The following is a 20,440-nucleotide window of genomic DNA, read 5'->3' as shown; positions in this document are numbered from 1 at the left end:
TGAGAAAATTGAGAGGTATGTCTGAACAGAGCCACTACATCATTGGAACAGTATGTATGTCTGAGCGTCTGAGTAATGAGCCACAGATGCGGAGCAGAGACTTGGCACTACCAAGGCGACAACAGAGCATCCGCCATCGCTTACGATGGTCAAAGGGGCCACATCTGAGCAGAGAAGAAATGGCCCTCCTCCCACAGCGCTCAGTGTGGTACACCTTTTATCTGCCTCACAAATCTGGAAAGAAAAACCAAGAAACTCGAACAAGTGTTATTCAGACTTACGAGGAGGAATAAATATGTAGGGTGCATTGATATTTTTATCTGCGCTGGAACATTTTTATGCAATAACACGTGAAGTTTCATCAGAGGGAAATGCCAAATTCCAGAGAACACCACATGGCCTCCATGTTGCAAAACAGTGTGTACGCATCTAAAAGAAACCCAGTGGTCACTAGGAATATGGCTGCTGGATGGCTTCAGTAGGTCCATTACATGTAGAATATTCAATTGTAGTCATCAAGTTGTGACAACACACAAGGCACACATACACGTTAGTGAGCTATGTTTTTTTGCTTATGGGTGATTTATCAGTTTTGTCAGCTGTTATGAGATCATGCAGCACGAATGGCGATGGCACTCAGTATGTTTTGATCTGGAAATTCCTTTCCCACCCAGGACAAGAAGTAAATAGCTTACCCGAGGCCCCTGGTCACCTTGTTCTCCCTGGAGAAAAGCAAAACAAGATGAGAGCGTTATCTACAACCAGAATGCGATGCTTATTAAAAGGGTCCAAACGCACCACAGGTCATGCCAATACGGGTTTCCAGTAAATTAATTAGTCTAATCAATGCATTTTCTCACCTTATCACCTTTCGGACCAGGAGGGCCCTGAAAAATAAAAGGAGAAAGAAAATATTAGCTTTTAATGAGATCCAGAATAAATCTACCCTGTCAATCAAAAGACTTCTGTGAGCTGCAGAGAGCCGTAGTGGGCAGCACGCTTCTCAAAGAACCTTGCTTTCTAAGTCATAATCATAATATAATTAGAATAGGAAAATACCAATAGGAATATGTTGAGTATATACATACATTATGTTATATATATATATATCTCAAATGTGCTAATAATTGTCTCCAACTTAATAGACCTGAGCTAAAGAAGACCCTAGTAGCAAGGCAAGATGTACTGTGACCTGTGCTTGTCGCCAGCCTGCACCAACAGCCTCTCATCCATCTCTGAGAGCAGAATTTGCCTGCCTCTGTGCTTTGTCTAAAGCAAGCCAAACAGCATATATCTAGTATGTTTTGGTCAATCCTTGTGAAATTCATCTATAATTTTGTGCATAACTTTAGTCATGCTCTTACTGCTTTATAATATTCTATATATGACTTGGTTGCTTATCCTGTTGTTGATCAATACTTGGTTCCAGGGGACCTGTAAGGCTATTGGAAACTGCTGTATGCATACCCTACTGTTAGTGCTTTGATGAAAATACCCGACAGTGTTTCTGTCGTGTCTCTAAGTAAGGTAAGGGGTACACGCATGTTCATTTCCATAGATATTTCCAGGCGGTTTCAACATGTGGTACCTAGAGTTTGTTTGCCCAGGTTCAGTCTTTCCAGATCGTCTCTAATGCTTGATATTTTCTCCTCTTTGTCTTACTTGTTCCTGTAGGGCATAGTAATTTGTCTTCTTTATTTTATGACTCTCTGGTGATACACAGAATGTTGGCAAAATATTTTGGTATGCTGTGTAAAGTGTGCCCTTGTGTTATTTCAAATGCAGATTTCTCTATCCCACTCTCTGGTTTCAGTCTGGACAGGGCTTTGTTATGGTTATTCTTAGAAGCGCCTGCCTCAAGTTTGTATAAACATTGCTCCACATTCATTCTCTGCCTTGCCAATAAAAGCCAACAAGCCAATACCGGGCTTTCGAGAGGATAGGTGGAACTTCCGATTCTAGGAGGGGTGGAGAAAGAGACAGGAAGTGAAGGAGGGGAGGCACGGGGGGTGGGGTGGGGGGGGGGGGAGGTGGAGCAAACATCAGGAGACCTGGAACAAGAAGGGACGAAGATCTACACGTAATATGGGGATATGTCTGGGAGGAAGCCTGATTAGCCTAGAGGTTTAGAACAGAGTAATGATTGCTTGGTATTTGGCTCAAGGCAATTTTAATAAATCTTAGTCCCTCTGTGTGGTTATTGGGGAATTGTCTGGTTAGGAAATAACTACTATCATATTAATTTCATGAATCTATACTAATATAATCATCACTCAGCAACTGAGTGTACTCGTAAAATACCTAGTCAATATTTGGCATTCTTTTCATAAAGAATTACAAGGTTTTGTCTTTGTCTCAGTAAATTATCCTTTGATATGTTAGAATATATTACATACCAAATGCCACACATATGCTGGTAGAGATTTAGAAATCTTTATGTATTCTGAATGTATCATTAGAAATATACTTTCCCATCCTATGTTCTGCTTTTACATTCTGCTCAGGTTTTCTTTGTTATTATTGCTTTTTTGTTGTTTGTTTGTTTGTTTGTTTGTTTTTGGGTGGTGGGATCCTAGGGCTTGAGCCCAGGCCCTTGAGAATCTATGTAAATGAGCTACGTCCTCAGTCCCTAGGGCTGCTTTCAATGAATAGATATTGTTAATTTAATAAAAGTCAGTATAACATTTTTCTCTTTATTGTTACATTGTCATCAACTTAAGAAATCTACGGCTACTTTGCACCAGGAAGAAACCCGTCTGTTTATTCTACAAATGAAAAGTCTTATTGTCGCATCTTTCACATGTGAGTGAGAATTCACTGAGAGCTGATTTTATGGGAGGTGAAAGTCAGGATGTTTTTTGTCCCCGGGTGGTTATCGAGTTAACTGAACACCGTTAACTGAAAATGGCGTCTTTCCCCCATTGTGGTTATGGGTTACCTTTCTCATAAATCAGGTGACCACATGTGTACATAACGTTTCCTTGTGGGAATTTCTCATTGTGGAGAGTCTGTCTATTCTTCTAGTTAGGAAAACTATTTCTAAAGGCATCGATCATGCTGCCTATCCTGGTTCTTAATAATGAAGTCATATTTTGTGGTTCGGCACAGCCTGAGGAATTGGGAGTGTCTCATAATTATGTCCACAGTCTCTGTTTCCAGTGGGGCTAGGACATAAGAACAAACGCAGGCAGGAAGTAAGGCCAAGGGTCTCTCAGAAGGGTGCTGCATCACAGCAGGTCGGAACGTGGGACTCCTGCTCTGATAAAAATGCCACTTTCTGCTAAGTGTTGGCCGCAGCAGGATGGCACCGAGTCCTTTTCTCTTCATGGTTTTCCTTGTGTTCCACTTCAGAAACCTTCAGCATTCCCACATCACAGAGAGGCCCCTCTGCCTATTCTAAAACAACAGCCTTATCACTCTCTGTTTCATATTAGCATCCGAAATCACTGGAACTGATTTTATATACCGTGTGGTTGGCTCTCTGTTGTTTAGGTAGCATTGCCTTTCCAGTGAGACCTGTGAAGTTGCCCTGAAACCACCACCACCACCACCACCAACAACAACAACAACAACAACATCAGGTCTCTCATTATGCATATTTTCTCATCAACAAGGAACTGTAAGCTGCTGTTACATTTCATCTTCCCCCAAATGCAGTGATGTATTATGATAATCCTTTTAGAGATGCCAAAAAAAAACAAAAAAAAAAACAAAAAAAACCCCAAAACTCAGATCTTTTCAGTGTGAGGCCTCTTGGAAGTGAGCTGTCCAGGATTTTAATTCATTCTGCATGACTTTAAATACCAAGACCGTGTAGCGTAGACACGGAACTTGATTCTCAGCATCACCCACGTGTCTGGTGCCTGCCCTCAACATGTGACTTCTAAAATGGCCTCGGCTGCATATCCCACATCACAGACACGGGCCCTGAAGTTGTGGGCTCTGACTGAGGAGAAAGAAAATGGCAGGCAGAGAGGGAAGCAAGAAATAGGGCTAAGATCACACAGTTACCTCCAGCAGATCCTTTTCCCTTTATCCTCCAGATAATCTTGTCAGTAAGTAGAGGGAAGCTAAGAAACTTATGTTTTAATGTTTACAGTGACTATTTACTGCACCCATTAATATTTTCAGTAAATAAAGCAGTGAAAAACGAGAAACACTAAGACTAAGAATATCTGTATATTTTAAATACAGATGCTAAAGTTGTAGACGTTGGGTATTATTTTTGGAAGAGCACAGAGGAGCGAGGGGAAAGAGAAATGAGGAATTTACTATCAGAAGTCTGAGCAAGGGGGCAGAGAGTGCAGCCCCGATTGAAGCAGCGTACTAACAAACTGTATTTTGAACATACATTTGGTGAATGTCTAAATTTTAGCACTGTTTTAACCCCGCAGTTAAAGGATACTGTAGAAAAGGCCGATTTAGAAAGGCGTGATACCTACCTCTAACAAAGCTAAATCGTGTATTTCTAAAGGTAAACACTTCACCAAGGTTTGGCAAGACGGACTCCTAGAAACCCCAGGGACTTTAAGTCAGCTGTTGCTGTGGACCGGTCTCCAGCCTCTCAAAGTTTTCCCTCTTGACACTTCTGCATGGTTTTCTAGTGAGATCTCAGAGGCTCCGACCTAAAAGGGCTTTGGGTTTGTGGCATAATCGATATCAAAGCTTTTCTGTAATCCCTTTACAATGGAGCAGAAATGAATCTTCTGGAGATCCAATGTCAAATTTCAAACCCACACATGTTGACTAGCTCCAGAATGTCCCAGGTAGGGTGCCGAGTTCGTGAGCACATGAAAATCTGCAATAAGAATCGAAAGCAAGTTCTGCTGCTCAAAAGCGGAGTTTCTGAGCAGAAAGCATGGCGCCCAGTGCCTGCCAAGCTCTCCTCCTCACAGCTGCGGTGGCTGTTTGGTTCCTACCATCCCCACGCCTGTGCTCAGGGCTGGCAGCTGGGGGTGGCGTGGAGGGGTTTGTCTACTGGAGCTAAACTCCAGCTCCTTTTGAATTGGGCCTCTTCACTGAAAATATGGCTTCAATCCGAAGAACTAAGTGGCTATTACAGAGGGCAGTGTTTCTGACTTTGGGAGACACGGTGCTTTTCTAAGTCAAAGTCCTACAATACAAGAGGTTTCTCGGATAGCGAACCTTTAAAGTTCAGGTTGGTCAGGAGCTCATTTTTCCTTCATCTTACAATGTTTTTTTATAAACCTTCCTTAGGACTAAAGGATGGACAGTAACACAATTTAATGGTTCAGATTGTTTCACTTAGGAGCATTTGTTGAAAGGGTTTTTACTCTATGTGTGTGTTTCTCTGTACTAGACAGACGTGCTATAAGTGTCCTTGGTGCCCCATTCTGATCGGCCATGTAGTGCTGGGAATGGAACAAGGGCCCCTTACCGGAACAGCCAATGAGCCTAACTGCTAAAATATCTCTTCAGTGCCAACTTGAGATCTTTGGAAGTGGCACCGTGCTGCTGCAACTATACTGCCTTTAACACATTTTAGTACAGTATCCATGGCTATTCAGTAACTCTTCGAAAGTCACCTTTGTTGCTAAAACAAAGCCGGAATCAATGGAAGGAAAATGTGTAAGATTATCTGTGGGTCACAGCTCTGTGTCGGGCTTTGGGGGCATGTCTGTCACCTCTGGAACGCTGTGTAAGGCCCACTTGTGTAAAGGCTTAAGGATTACTACGACTATTGCTTCTAAATATTTTTGTATAATGAATTTTAATTACGTAAACACCGAAAGACACTAATAAAGTTTGTGTCTAGCATTTTGCAATCCAGTGGGGATACTCTTTAGAGCAGTGGTCCTCAGCTTCCCTAATGCTGCAGCCCTTTAACACAGTCCTGCATGTTGTGGTGACCCCAGCTATAAAGATGTTTTGTCCCTACTTCATACCTTTATTAATTTTGTTATGAATTGTGATGTGAACCTCCGATACACAGGATATCTGATATGTGACCCCCAAAGAGGTTGGGACCCACAGGTTGCTTTAGCACACTGTTGGAATGTAACTGACTCATTACCAAAGGACTGATAAAGCTTAAAGGCAAACTAGCTCCTGTTCAAATAGCTTTAAACTAATGATTTGTAGTCACCAACCTTTTGTTTGTTCCAACTCCTGGATGCAGGTCCAGGATTGTCTATTTCCATAAAGACCACACAGAAAACAAAGAAAGGACCAATGGAAGATCTTTAGAAAACACCTGGTGACATTTCAATTCACATTACAGTGAATGAGGCAGAGAGAGAGAGAGAGAGAGAGAGAGAGAGAGAGAGAGAGAGAGAGAGAGGGGCAGGCACTATGGGAGCCGAGTGTCCCAGCCAGCAGTGGCCCCTTTACTCATTCGAACTGTAGCTTTACTGTAGCTTTACTTACTAGAAATGGGAACAATCAAATAATCATGAAAAAAAAATGGAAGTCTGTTGGAGGGGGAAAAGCATGTCCGAGGACTCCCAGTCACCACAGGAAGAGGGGCTGGTGACCGCTGTGCCCAATATTCATACTTAAGCTGATTTTTCAGCCTTGCAAGTTAGCTCGACTCTTTCTGACTATTCCTCTCACTGCCGTAGACTCAGGAGAATGAACAGAACCTTTCTGGCCGCCAGTTGGTCAGTGCTCTCTGCCATCTGGAGGAGGGGTAAGTTAGGATGACTACGATTGATGGAATGAGCCTGGCAGAGCTCATTTCTCAGAGAGAAAGCGAGAAAACTGGAGTTGAAAGGCAGTGTTGCAACTGGGCTCCTCGAAGTTGGCTAGGGATAAAGGGGGAGGCGGGGCGTGTGAAGGGGTTCAGACAGAAGGGAAGAACATGTGTACGGGTGAGGGGACACCATGCTATCACAGGAAGATGTGGAGTTGGGAGTGGAAATAGGGAAGAGCAGAAAAGAGGAATCGCAGAAGGCTGGTTAGCCACACTCTGGTGTCTGGGCCAGATCCTGTCATCAGCTTCAGTGTGGTGAGAAGATGGGGTGTGTCTGCTCTGTAGGACTCACAGAGTGTGGGATGTTAGCAGTTCTTAGAGTGCTGTTGTCTTAGTCCTGGTAAGGAGTACGGCATTTGGGAATTACATGAAGCAGTAAGGCTATAAGCAAAGTTCAAGATTCAAAAGACATTTCTGAAACTGAACCAACGGGGAGGGGATGAGTGACTGGATATGATGGGCCACTGACAGACTCCCAGGGCTTGAAGAAGTCCTACTTATTTGAAGGCTTAAAGTTCAGTAAAGTTGTAGAAAAGCATTGGCCCAAGCTAGTTGAACCCATGTGAAGAGCTGTAGCAAGGACAAGTGACTCATACGTAGTTGAAATCTGGATTTAGGGTTGTATTTGAAATCTCTCATAGTGACTGCTTCAACTGGCATAATTGGAAATGGGAGTGTAGAAGGGGCACAGAGAAAGTAGAAGGACAGAGGAAGAGAGGAGAGGAGAGAGGAGGAGGGAGAAGCAGGAAGAGAGGAGAGGAGAGAGATCTATTATCAGTACTAAGTAAAAGGTCCACCCGAGAACCCATGGTCGCGGTCATGGTGTGATACTCTCTGTACAGGTTCTGGAATCTTCAGCACATGGCAACCACATTATGGCGCTACCATTAAAATGTTGCCCATCTTCTATGTTAGAGTATGTCTTCATTACATTCCTAGTCCTCTCGTTATTAAGGAGAAAACTGCATATAGGTTCCTGTATTTTAAATGTCCATTTCCCACCCTTTGAGGGAGGAGATGGCAACTTTTGATACCAGTGGTTCTCTCATGAGGACAGCCAGCCCCAGAGCTGTGGGTGGCTGCTCTATGTCTCTCTGCGGGCTCCAGAGTTCTTGTAACAGTGTGTTACTGATGCTTACAGCTTCCCAGGGAGGAAGGAAACGGGAGAAACAGCTTTTCTCTTGTAGAGTTACGATGGTGCCTCAACTGTACTGATTGTTGACATCTGTTTCCCCACACGTGTATTTAATTGGCCTCTTAGGAAGGGAGATACATAACCAAGTTGCACATTCACAAGTTTTAGCTTGACTCTGAATCCTCAGGAAAATGATATTGCAAATAACATTGACATTTGAGAATCTAGTGCTCTCTTGAAAAATGGGAGCCCTAGATAATTAGATGGCAATATCTCTGTAAATCTCTGTGCATGTGTGTGTGTGTGTGTGTGTGTGTGTGTGTGTGTGTGTGTGTATTTCTGAGTAACAACGCTTAATTCTCTTCACACCAATTTCTCTGTAATAAAAATGAGAATCTCTTTTCGTCCATGTGTATGCCAACCTTTAATTCATGCATAAGCTTTGTTTGGTTAGTATAGGCACAGGCACAGGCACAGGCACATAATTTTGGGAATATCTTGAAATGTTTCATAAAGTTTAAAATAACATTTTTTTGACTTACAGACTTTTAACGTTACAAATCCACTGAGCTGGTAATATATACATCTTAATTTTTCCTGACATAGAATTTTGCTTCCTAAAAGCATAGATAAAATGTGTGATCTATAATTTATAAGATTAATTTACAATTTCTCTTTTTAATTATCTCAGCAAAAGTCAAAGGGAAACATTAGAGCACCTCGGAGGTGTTATTTTAAGAAGGAAGAAGGTAAACTAAAAGTATTGTGGTTCTCAGGAGCCAGAGCTCTGAAGTCACAGATCTAGACTGAAAACGAGACTCGGTATCATCTTGGGCAGGCTAACTTGTCTTGTTGACCTGGCTCTCACTTGTTAAATGGGGGAAAATATTACCCCTCCTTGACTAAAACCAAATGGCTTACAAATGAGTAGACTTCCAATGCTGGTGATTACTAACAACCAACTTGAACGTTATGTTTGAAAAGAAACAAACAAAAAAAAAATAAGATTTTGTAAAGACTTCAGGAAGAAGCCAAACATGCAGAACTCCCTAAAGCAAAATGAACCATGGGAAACATTCCTGGTAGATGGTGGGAACGTCTGAAGACAATGCAGATTGAGTAAAATTTACCTTTGAGGGCTATTTCCCAATCAAAACCAAACCAAATCTGTAGCCTCGTCCCTTTAATAAATCAAACGATACTGAATGTTAGGCCTTAGAACCCCTCAGTCAATCTGGGCACAGATTAGGTTCTCAATTAAATCTTGCCAAACTGAAACAGATATATGTGTGAGAGAAAATACACTAAAAGTCTTGGGGCTCAAAGCAGCGACGTCGAAGGATGAAGTAAAAGAGAAGCCGGCCCTGGCAGAACTGTGGTCTTGTGGTACTGTCCAACTCCACAGCCTGGGAGAGGAACTGTAGCAATAAGAGGATTTGCAGCTTTGGACCTCACACCTTTCATTTTGCATTGAAGATTAAAACCAAGCAGGAGGGGTGGGGGAGGGTGGACACAACCCACAATGTAAAATATAAAAACCAGCCCTACTTGGTTGAAAACTAATTTTTACAGCTATTATTTCTTGGGCATTTTTCTGCGGTGAGACTGTAACTCCAAGGTCTTTTATGATGTCTGTTTGGGTCCTGAACAGCAGACCGTGTGTGCCCACGATCGGTCTGAAATCATAAACAGCTGCTGTAAGGAAGCAATTAATGGGCTCCAACCCCCAAAAAGCAAATTTGGGAAAATTCAAACATTGTGAAAGTAAGACTGGTGTAGCTCAGTGGAGTTAGGGGCTTGTGAGACAGTGGGACGGGGGACCATTTTCTCTGGCTTGCTTTTCTTACTCTCTTCATGGTCATTACTGTCCTTTATCAATGTTGGGAGGAGGAGAAGGAGGTAATCAAACATGAGACTGAAATCAATTCAACGCTGGTCTGTGTCTCTAAATGCTTTAAGACTGTGCAAATGACTCCGACTTTTAATGTGGCTCCCCCTCGCCCTTACACCTTATTTCTAAAAGGTCAAACAAAATGAACCCCGTGGTGAAAGATTTGGAATTCTGAATACTGACTTTGTGGAAAGAAAGTAGACTCTCGTGCCAGTTGCCCTAGGAGCTCTCACTACTTCACTCCTAGAGTAAGCTCTCCTACGTTCAGTAGGACTCAGATGGATTCAGATACAGTTGGTCTCTTCTTTTTAGTCAGCATACAAAATAATGGGTTTCCTTACATAGCATTTCACATAATACATATACATCTCTGAGCCTTACTCATTAGTCCGGCGCCCATCGTTCTCTCCAGACACCCATCTCTGTCGCTCTACTGCCTCCCTCTCTACTTTCACACTCTCTCTGTCTCTCTGTCTCTCCCTCTCCTTCTCCCTCCCCAACCCCATCTCTGTGTGCGGTGCGTGCGTATATGTCCGTGCATGGTTAAATCTGGATTCTGTTCAGTACATTTTCCTCTAAGCCTTGGGTTTAATTTACAACCACCTAGTTCGGCGCGTTTCCTAACATTCTGCCCAAACATCTTTTTTGTTCAAGTGATTTAAGCCTTGCTTGAAGGCCACTTGACGTTTTTTGCTTCATTTGTCATCTCATATAAAGCGATTCAGACTTCATGAAATGCAACTGAGCATAACTTGAGGAGGGGAATCAAGCAGATAGTCACAAGAATGAAAGACAAGACGCCCCCCAAAATTAAAAATAATTTTAAAATATTTTAAAAAATAGCAAGTGTCAGGTGGCTGGGAGCCCGACTCTCAGGTCTTGGCTATGCTTCCTGAGTGACTTCCAATGTAAGTAGAATCTCCCTCAGGCTGGCCGATGGCCAACATGACCACAGAGCTTTCCACAGGAGTGTCAACTCCCAGAACTTCACATTTAGATTCTTTATTCTCATCACTCTGCCCTCGAGAGACAGGCTGGAAGACATCACACCTACAACGTGCTTCCCTCCTCCCCACTCCAGTCCCTTTTTTCTCATTTGTCGCTCCTACCAGTGGGACCATCCCATTCTCTTGCACCTCCTCTACCATCTCAAGAGAACAAATGTACCCTTTCCTAACGCAAGGGGAGAAGACATTGCCTTGGCCCACTACTGTCTCCTGTTCATGTCCTGTCTTCTTCCTTACCGTCTCCATTAGCTTCCCTAAAGAACAGACTAGTCGCACGAAGACAGGAAATTAGATTGAAGGACAAAGGAAAGGTAGCAGGAAGTCATGGTTTTACAGTCTGGATCCAGGAAAAATAAAGGAACATGAGGCAAAGTGCATGTTGTTCCTTGTGGAGAGGGCATTTCATTCCATTAGGAGAAGAAAGCTAACCCATGGAAGGGAAGTCGCTGTGTTCTGGGAGGGAGATATCCTGGGCTAAACTAATCTAAATAAACGGAAGCCCTGGGGAGGAAGGGTTGACAAAACCCATCAGTGTTCACATCACCAAAATCTGTTCTTAAACCTTTTCTTCTCACTGCACTCCCTTTGCCGGCTATCAAATATACTCTCAAGGCTCCAGCCATTACCTGCCTTCCGCCCTCCGAGTTTTTTTCCAAGCTGCAATCCTACATCTTCAACTGCTCACCAGACGTCTGAGCCAAAACAGACCATCACGGGCTCAGATTCCACTTTCTCAAACCAATTTCTCAGTGTCTGCTATGAGACCATCACGATCCCTGAATTTCCTATTTTTGTCAGGCACACTATTCCAACTCCGAGCCCCAAAACCTGTGTTTATATCTGTTTATACAAATAGAACCCAGCGCTTAGCCCTAAAGATTTAACCTGTACAGTTTCTCTTGCATCTGCCCATCTCCCTGTGTGAGCTGCTTGTATCCCATTCTTGCATCGCCAGACTAACCTATTACACAGCTTCCTGTGACTCTCACCCACCCCATCCTGCATGTTATCGTCAAATTGGTTTTTCTACTCAGATCTTATAGTTCACACTGATAAGCCCAGGTACTTGGGAAGGTAAGACAGAGAGATTTAGTTGAGCCTAGAAATTTGAGGCCAGCCTGGGCAACATAGTGAGATAAATACATTCTCCTGCTCAGATTGTCCTCAGCTCAAAAGATTTCAGAGGGCTCTTTTCCAGCCCACTATGGCAAACTCTAAGAAAGAACCCTTGGAGTTTGCAAAAGCCATCAGGCAAATGTCTAATGAACAACAGGCCAACTCCTCGAGACCAACCAACTGATCAAACATCTCGTGATTCCTGGTGGGAACCAGGGAATACACACTACTCTTTAAAAATGGCCTTTTCTAAAAATGAGCCAACCTTGCTACGGAAGGTAGGGCTATGAGTTAAGTAACATCACAGGCAGTAATTAGAACAATTCAAAATGTGAGCCGTTCCATATATACCACAGACATTCTAGAACGAGGGATGCTGTGTGGAAAAGAAAAAGACAAGGGGAGCTACTAAAGAATCAGAGGCACTAACACTGAAAAACAGTAATTAAGCCCCAAGTGCAGACAATTTTATATTAACTGAGGAAATCTGAATTTGCACTGGGTATTGATTTTATTAAAAATCTATTATTGAGATGACATCATGATTTTAAACGCTCCACCACAGACTCACATTTTAGGACATGCAGATGAAATCACATGATATAGGCTTAACTATAAATCATGCTAGTAAATATAACAGTATACCATGTATTTAGCATGTTGGAGGCTCTGGGTTCAAATCCTGACACAAAACCATGACAAGAACTAAGAGGAAGGGATTCATTTAAAAAATGATTAGCAATTGATATTTCTAAATCTGAGTGATGAGTTTATGGGCTTTACCCATACTTCTGAGACCAGCTGAAACATTCTACATGTATAATTTAAATATAAATTTTTGTGTCTTTGGAGATGATGTATATCCTATTCTCACTTGAAACTTGTGTCTCTCCTGCTTCTGCCTCCCACACAGATATACACCATGACAGTAGGCTAAAAATTCCTTTCAAAAGACCCTTCATACCCCTACCAAAAGAAATGTGACCTCCTGTCTGGGACTCTTAAGACACATACTTTATAACCTGCTGCTAATTCTCCCTGTAACCTGTTTCACCTGCCCCAGTTTCCCATAAGGATCCTTCCCAATCCATCCTTGAATGAACCCCTCTCTGAATCTTGGCCTCTTTGTGCATGCCACTACGTCTGTGGAATTGGCCATTATTATTTTGTTACTACAACCCACCTTTGTTAAAAGCGCCCACTTGGCAACCTGAGCTATGAAGCTGACTGGGAAAAGTTAAATGTATAATCTTGAGTTTCTGAAAGCGAGTTCTTTCCCTTGCAGTAAAGTCCCATGCAATGCAATATGTGTGTACTCACACATGCATGCGGGCACTCACCTACTCTCATGTTTTACCTCAGAGTGCCTGCTTCCCTAAGTTTATCCAACTCTCCTTTGGAAATGTTCTTTAACTAGTTTCTAACCCCTGAAGCCTGTGCATCTCTTTTATGACAGCTGACTAGCTCTGCCAGGACTAGGGCTTGTGTCTCACTGAACTAACAGGACTCTCGATGCAGGAGAGGCATGGAAAACCTAACTGGGACTGATTCTGGAGACCTTTCCACTCACTATTAGCATGTGAACACTGGCCAGTCAGCTGACACCACAGAGCTTGAGTTTCTGTAAAATGGATAAATGACAATTACTGCCTATGGACTCTGAACGTGCCAGATACAAAAATGGATAGGTTAACAGGTTTCATGGAACAGAAGTTCAACCTTATTAGGGCCAAAAATAGTATTTCACAAACACCTTGTTAGCAATTGAACAGCCACCGATACCTCTGTGTCCAATATATGTCCATCGGCTGCTTCTGAGGATCCACGTGAGCTTTCAACGTGAATTCATACATTCAAAGCTTCCACAGAGCAAAATAAATCATGATTTTTGTTGTTGTTGCTGAACTCTCTCTATGCTAACCAAAGATAGATTAAAAAAAAAAAAAGCCTGAAACAGTTTAAAGCACATTATATCACTGAAGACTATTTTGAACACTTGTAACAACTGAGTAATAATGTTTTGCTTTATAGAGAGGCTGGATAATATGATAGCCAGATCCAACAATAACCAATCAGTCTTCACAAATCTCCTAACTTTTATTTATCCACAGCACCTACACATATTGAGTCTATTATTTTCTTCTGTTTTTCCAGTAGGTGAAGTGCCACCTGCGGGGACAATATGTAGCAGCACAAGGACATCAGGTCTTTCTGGCTGAGCTCCTGTTAGTGTTCACGAGAGAAGGAATTTACAAAGGCTTTTAATGCTAACACCTGTGCGAGCCTTAGCTGCGTTACGAGCTTCATTAAGCTATGCATTGAATCAAAATCATGCTCCCTTTATACCGAGGAGCTGAAACATCAAGTTGGATAAATTGCGCAAAGTCTCACAGCTCGTGAGTGGAAGAGAAGAGCGTCAGCCCAGGTGTCTGCCTGCAGAGCCCGGGGCCCACTCCCTCAACCCTCTGCATGTGTTTCATATGCTGCTCTAAAAGCAGAGTGCAGAAGGCAGATACCTTATCGCATGCCTATAAAGTGACCATTCGAGAAGAATTACTAAATGTGTGTCTATGACCAGCGTTTACTGAGGGGTTTGGGGAGGAGCTCAGTGGCAGGGCATTTGTCTAGCACCAGCAATGCTTTTGGGTTCAGTTCTCAGTACGAAACAAAAACTGTATGGAGAGACTGGGATATGAAACCAAGGGGCCCTGAGAAGGGTAACAGCTTCCATGGTGCACAGCAAGACATAATAATCAGCTTAATTATTCTACAGGTCATCCACATTCATTCAGTTGAAATTAAAGGCAGTGCAGTCCTTAGGAAATCCAGCATAAAGTTGGCAATACAAGTTCTTTAATTAATTTAGTTGGAAATAATTCCATCTTCTACACTATTTAAAAATTCGAATGAGCATGTGAAATAAAGACATATGTATTACAATAAAATAAAGAAATAGTTATACCATGTATAGTCTTAATAATATAACCCATCTGGAGTACAGTGAAGTCCTCAAGGCCACAATACCAATGACACTTAATTAAAACTCCTGAGCTCTAAAGCATGCAGACTTGTATTATCATCCTTGAGGTTACATAATAACAGTAAAATATACTTTGCGAGAGTACTGCCTTATCTGGGTGATAATACATTACTGGGTTTACATGGTAGTGAGTGAAATTTGGGCTCTCTACGCATCCATGTGCACCAAGGCATGCACACATTTTTCAAATTTCTAGAGAATGCACGTGCCCTCCTTCTGCCCCCAAATCAGACTATGCGAATCTGGAAAAAGCTGGATTGAAGCACAAATATGAAATATGGGAATTGCTAAAGTGTTAGGTTAGAAGCGGCTTCGTACATAATTTAAAACACATGAATAGAAAGCTAAATACTGCCCCCACAGTACAATATCTTACCCCGAAAGAATTCTTTACAATGCTTATACGACTCGAGTTCTGTAAAGTTTAATAAAACCTTGTGAAATGGCAACGATGATATCTGAATAAAGAAGAAAAGCAAATGTGGACTTAGGGGAAGAGGGCATAGTGACATCTTCGACTTCTTTCCAAGTGTATCTGCACACGCAACTGGAAGCTACCCTCCTCCACACACACTTGTCTGACGGCATTTGCTTGTGGTTTTTGCTGACATTTTTTTCTCACTGGGTAATACAGAATTACAGCATGCACACCACTTTAGTGCTCAAAATCCCTAAGGGAATTACTGCTACTTTATGTTCACATGCAACTCCAAGGAAGAGTTATGAGGAGGGCTCAGACTCCAAAAAACAGTATGCTGGAAAAACGGCCTTAGTATGAAATGAGTATCTATTTACTTTAAGACAAGGCGGGACATTTGAGCTAAGTAGAAAAAAAAGTTCGATGTATTTTATAAAGAGGACAAGATGAAAATATTTTTTGAAGCGACTGGTGTATGTAACGTGTCTTCAATTATTTATTTGTGGAAGAATGCTAACATTTAGGCAGTGTGTTATTTTTGTAATGCTTTCTATAATAGGTCTGATTATGAAAATTAACACCAAAGCTTACAAACCCACAAATAAGTTGCTCTCTGTAATGAATTAAGTCAGATAGAGAGGAAAGTAAAGATGAAGGAAAGTACAGATCCCACATTAAAGATCACAAAATCGGTTAAGGAAAGGAAAAAGGGGCTGGACCGATGGCTTGACAGTTAAGAGCACTGGCTGTTCTTCCAGTGGACCAGGATTCAATTTTAACAGACTCTTGTGTCTATAGGCATTATGTTACTGTGCATTGTATAAAGATTGTCCTTGTGTTATTCAAATGCTGATTGCTGTGTCCCTATATCTGGTTGCAACCCTTATTCCAAGAATCTCCTGTCCCAATGTGGTGTAAACAGTGTCCCCAATTACTCCCTAAGTGGTCAAGAAAGTGATCAGCCAATTACTGAGCAGGGAGAGAATAGGGCTGGACTTCCTCCCGGCCAGGGGATGAGGAGAGAAAGAGAGAAAGTAAGATAAACCGTGGGGAGAGAGTTCAGGAGAGAAAATGAGAAAACATCTGAAGGAAAGAAAGCCATAACATGAAAGTATCTTGGGGGTTTGGCTGGAAGGTAGCCATATTAGTTTAGAGGATTAAAATAGAGTAAAACTGCTCAGTTATTGTACCCTTAAAGCTTGATAAACAAATATAATAGTACATTTTTGATTATTTGGGAGCTAGCTGGGTAAGAGAAAAACTGTAAAACATATTTATTAAAAAGGCACTATAATCAAATCAATCTCTCTCTCTCTCTCTCTCTCTCTCTCTCTCTCTCTCTCTCTTTCTCTAGGGAATTTGATTCCCTCTCATGTTGTCCTCTATGGGCACCAAGAATACAAGTGTTACATAGATACATAAGCAATCAAAATGTTACACATAATATAAAGGCATATTTAAAAGAGAGAGAAAAACTTAGAAATAACTACAATGATCCAAAAGAGAATAACAGATTGATTTTTCCTGAGTTTTTACCATGTTCAGGCATCGTGTGAAACATTTTATACACAATACTTTAACTTTTACAACATGTATTAAGGAAGGACATTGCCTTACGAATGTGGACGGTGCTACCCAGAATGAAGGAGTAATTCATCCCTGAGGCTGAGGTGGATAACCTGGACCTGACTTTCAGTCCCTTTGACTAGGAGTCTCCATTCTCTCTTTCAAGAATAACGAAATATAACAAGCCACAGAGTTAACTTTCCATAGAAATCTGGGGAAGGAAGAAAATCCCTTCAGTAAAGAAGAAAAATATCTTCCTGAAGAAGCCATACTACAATGTGACAGGTGATTTTGTTTGGATATGTACACATGAGGTTTATGAGGAAGGAGTCCCAAGGAAAGGAGATAAAAAAAAAAAAAACGAAGAGAAAATATAAAAGTTTCACTTTGGTTTTGATAAAGCATAGGCTCCACGAAGAATGTTAATGAAAATCAATGGACGGTGAGACACAAAATTAGGGGATTTTTGTCATACTCTAGACAGATAACATAATCAAGACTCGAAGGTTTGGCACCAGGAAAGGTTTGGCATTATCAAACCTGGAAAATGTTATCTGGTCAACACAGGTGATAGGAATATCCATTGGTTTCTCTCACTGCCATCCTCAATGCTTCTTGTCAGGGGAAGACAATGTCTCTCCCTGCTGCCTTCCCTCCCCACAGCACCAGTGTGAGGGGTGGCAATGGGGACGTTGGGGCAGATGCAGGAGAAATCTAAAATTGTCCTAGTGTGCTGTGAGCTACGCCTTCAATCCTCCCGCTGGCAGTTAACAGTGCTAACATATCGCAGGGTTTAGCCCTGACTTTGACAGAACCCGGGGGAAGAAGGAGAGGGAGGCCAGGGAGGAAGAGAGCCACACAGAAAGGGAATCAGGGATGGGAATCAGCAAATGAGCAAGAAGAACAGAGAAGCCAGGGTCTGGACACAAACCCAGTTCAGAGTGAAGCCAACGCACCAGGACCACACGCAGAAGAAGGCACAGATCCCAAGTTATCCGCAGGGTGGCATGAAATCTCCTCAAACGTCACACGTCTGAGCTCCAGGTGGAAATTGGGGCTGCCCAGGTGTACAGATCCAGAGAATCCTCATGGATGGGGCAAGGGCAGCCTCAGAGGTGCTGGGTCCGGAGCATTTAAGAACCTCCACACTTTGCCCACCAGTTTTACAAAGAAGACATAGAAATGGGAAACGGGTCCAGGAAAAAGCCCTCAGTATCATTAATAATCGGGGAAATGCAAAGGAAATTACAATAAGATATCATGTCTCCACCTGTTTGGACACATTAGCGGTAATTCCTTCGAATGTAAAAATAGAATTACCATGCGGTCCTAGATGTTGAAGATATCTGTACTCCAGTGTTCATTGTAGTAACTGATATCTTAGATCAGCCAAAGTGTTCATCACTGAATGGACACATAAAGAAATGGGGTATATATACACACAAAGACTACCACTTAGCCACAGAAATGAAACCTTTCCATTTGCAACAAAATATGAATGGAGCAGAGGACAATATGCTCTGTGACACAAGCCATGCACAGAGGGAGATATTTGTGACCGCACGGATGTAGAATCCACTTACAACAGACAACATGGAATCAGTCTGCATGTCTTAATGGATACATAGAAGAACACAGTACAAACATATGATAGAATATTATCAGCCTGAAAAAGGGAAGCTTTTTTGCCATTGTAATAGCATGGATGAATCTGAAGGATACTGTGCTAAGTGAAATGAACCAGACACAGAAAGGCATATAATGTATGGTGAATGCTTTCTAGAATGCTGAAAAGTCAAGCAGAATAGAAACGTAAGACAGCGATGGTAGAGACAGATGCATGCTGGGAAAAGGCACAACTGGTGGTCGAATGACACGTTCTGAGGCTGTAATACTGCACAGCTTGGGGAGAGGTATGTATGTCCGCTGCGCTAATAATTGGACAGGGTATATGTATATGGACTCAAGTTATTTTCCTTGTATGTAGTCAACATTATCATTAACATACTAATATTTCATATTAATATGTTCTTATATTCTAAAGTAATAGGTATATATAATTTTAAACAATCACAAACAGAGACTGTGTCTGACTTATTCACTACACTTTCACAGCCCTAGCGGTAGAATATGGGACCCACCCATTCCATATTCTAGACCTTCTGAAGTCGATCAGAGGAATCGGCATCCGTACCTAGACATGACTCAAGCATGAAGAAATATAAATTAATGGATAATCACATCAACTTCCGGTCCCTCTGTATGCGTGTTCTCAGGAACCTTCAGCCTTGTTCCTCTACAGGTACTCAGTAGGAAACTGCCTCAGTTACACACACAAGTAATCGGTTCACAAGCACATCTATTTCCTGGCTTTTCTACCATGGAAGAGTCTTACTCCACTCCCTCATGCTTTATTCTGGGGTCATTTCTTAGATGTTTATGTCCATAAATTATCTTAAGAAGTGCTTTTGGATTACACACACACACACACACACACACACACACACACACACACACACTAAAACAGAGGTTCTATTAAGAGTTAAAATATCATTCTCTCTCCAAGCCAATGCTCACTTCATTATGTTGTCTTTCTGGAAAGAGGTGAGTGATACAGGCCTTCCAGATTTAGATATTGTCTTGATTTCCACTCCAGTCATTCTACTGTGTTACCCAGATAAGGAATTTACCATAAACGCCAATACATACACGTACACACTTAGAGACACACACACATACACTCAGAAGCACACACACACACACACACACACACACACACACACTTTTCAGGGCTTCGTAGCACTGAATAAACAAAGTATGAAAAGTTGTAAACCACCATTTACTCTGTAGTCTTCCCAATGTAGCATAGTAATTTCAAATTCTAAAAAGTCAAAACTCTCTTCTATAAATGTGTTCTGTTAACGGGAACTAACCTGGACACATGGGGGAAGGCTACAAATAACCAGGTCACTCTCTGCATCAGCAGAAAAGTCTACCTTCTTCTCAGAAGCTGTGAAAAGGAGTGCTGTCCTGCAACAAATGTGGTTTCCTGTTTGTATTGTTACTCAACCTTATAAATGGGGCTCAGAACAACTATAAGTAATGCCTGTGTCACACTGAATGAAGATTAACATATAATAAATAATTTTTGACACTGACTACAAAGCCACTGTGAAATGGATCAGGAAGTGATTCAGGGCGGCGGTGGGATTCAGCCCATCACAGGAAGAAGGGTTGACGGAAGCAATTGCATCGTTTACGGGGGTTACAGTGCTTAAGCAGGAGCATCTGTAAGGCCAGCTCCTCTAGACAGCACCCTACAGACCATGGCATATTGAGTCTTTGGAGTTTGAATTTGCTACAGAATTTGTGAGAACTTGCTTTGTTTCTACACTTCTATCTTTGATCCTTGTTCCTCCAGCTCTTAAAAATGGTCCATTTTCTTCAGTGTGATTTAGAGTTCAAAAGATTGCCTGTCGGTTGCATTTGTGTCTACTTATAAATCATGTCCGCGGCAGTTGCTTGGTATTGAAAATGGGGAACAAAGTCTGTATC

The 20,440-nt window shown here is 41.9% G+C and overlaps 1 protein-coding gene across 4 annotated transcripts in view; it reads right to left on the bottom strand.

Moving 5' to 3' along the window:
* The window catches only part of Col25a1 (collagen type XXV alpha 1 chain), a 392,736-nt gene that overhangs the window by 147,837 nt on the left and 224,459 nt on the right, over positions 1-20,440 (bottom strand). For all 4 annotated transcript variants that reach the window (NM_001447416.1, XM_087634152.1, XM_087634151.1 and 1 more), the window contains 2 exon segments: positions 696-722; positions 861-887. In NM_001447416.1, coding sequence (NP_001434345.1) covers positions 696-722; positions 861-887 — 54 coding nt within the window.

This window comes from Rattus norvegicus, chromosome 2 (assembly GCF_021556685.1).
Source record: "Rattus norvegicus strain SHRSP/BbbUtx chromosome 2, alternate assembly SHRSP_T2T, whole genome shotgun sequence".
In the NCBI taxonomy this organism is placed as follows: domain Eukaryota; kingdom Metazoa; phylum Chordata; class Mammalia; order Rodentia; family Muridae; genus Rattus; species Rattus norvegicus.
This window is presented reverse-complemented; position numbering and strand designations above follow the sequence as displayed.